This window comes from Manacus vitellinus, unplaced genomic scaffold, assembly GCF_001715985.3.
Source record: "Manacus vitellinus isolate BGI_N305 unplaced genomic scaffold, ASM171598v3 scaffold_141_pilon, whole genome shotgun sequence".
Taxonomy (NCBI): domain Eukaryota; kingdom Metazoa; phylum Chordata; class Aves; order Passeriformes; family Pipridae; genus Manacus; species Manacus vitellinus.
Window position 1 is genome coordinate 22,025 of NW_021939012.1, and position 1,054 is coordinate 23,078.

The window sequence follows — 1,054 nt, forward strand, 5'->3', positions numbered from 1 at the left end:
CACTCACATCCCGCCGATGGACACGGTGGCACAGGTGCGCTCCGAGAAGGCGGGCACGGTCTCGGTGGCACTGCTGGCAGGGCGGATGTAATCCACGGACACGTTCACCTGGAAACAGGGACACGTCAGGGAGGCCGGATCACCCCTTCCCCCCGTGCCCAAATTCCCTGGAATCAGCCAGCCAGCCCATCATTCCCCTGTGCCCAAATTCCCTGGAATCAGCCAGCCAGCCCCTCATCCCCCCTGTGTTCAATTCCCTGGAATCAGCCAGCCAGCCCCTCCACCTCCCCCTGCCCAGGGAACGGAGCTGTTTGCCGGTGGCTGCTGGGACTGATGGAGCTTCCAGGGACATTAAACCTGCAGGGAGGACAAGCCCTGCCTGGGATCCTGGCACAGGCACTGGCACTGCCCGGTGTCCCCGTGGAGGGCTCGGGACAAGCACTGCCACCGCTCCAGTGTCCCCAGCCAGGGACAGGAGGGAACAGCAGGTCCTGGGGACCTCTCTGGGGGGCAGATCCTGCTGTGCTGGGGCTTGGGATGAGCTGGGGGTGCAGGGATCATGGAATCATGGAATGGTTTGGGTGGGAAGAGACCTTACAGCCCATCCAGTGCCACCCCTGCCATGGGCAGGGACACCTTCCATCATTCCAAGTTGCTCCAAGCTCCATCCAACCTGGCCTTGGACACTTCCAGGGATCCAGGGGCAGCCACAGCTTCTCTGGGCAACCTGGGCCAGGGCCTGCCCACCCTCCCAGTCAGCAATTCCTTCCCAATATCCCATCTCTCCCTGCCCTCTGGCACTGGGAAGCCATTCCCTGTGTCCTGTCCCTCCATCCCTTGTCCCCAGTCCCTCTCCAGCTCTCTTGGAGCCCCTTTAGGCACTGGAAGGTCTCCCTAGAGCCTTCCCTTCTCCAGGTATCACCTCCAGCACCTCCTGGCCATCACCCCCTCAGCAGCTCCCAGCATCACATCCCACATCCGCTGGCACCATTTCCATGCCCATCCCACCCAATCCCACAGCTCTGCCTCCCCAGGGAAGCTCCATCCTCCCTGG

At 62.7% G+C, this 1,054-nt stretch overlaps 1 protein-coding gene across 1 annotated transcript in view; it reads right to left on the reverse strand.

The window, feature by feature from the left end:
* The window catches only part of SND1 (staphylococcal nuclease and tudor domain containing 1), a 44,488-nt gene that overhangs the window by 13,909 nt on the left and 29,525 nt on the right, over positions 1 to 1,054 (reverse strand). Inside the window, exon 3 of the mRNA XM_029958140.1 lies at positions 8 to 108. Within this exon, the coding sequence (XP_029814000.1) occupies positions 8 to 108 (101 nt within the window). The remainder of the gene's footprint in view (positions 1 to 7; positions 109 to 1,054) is intronic.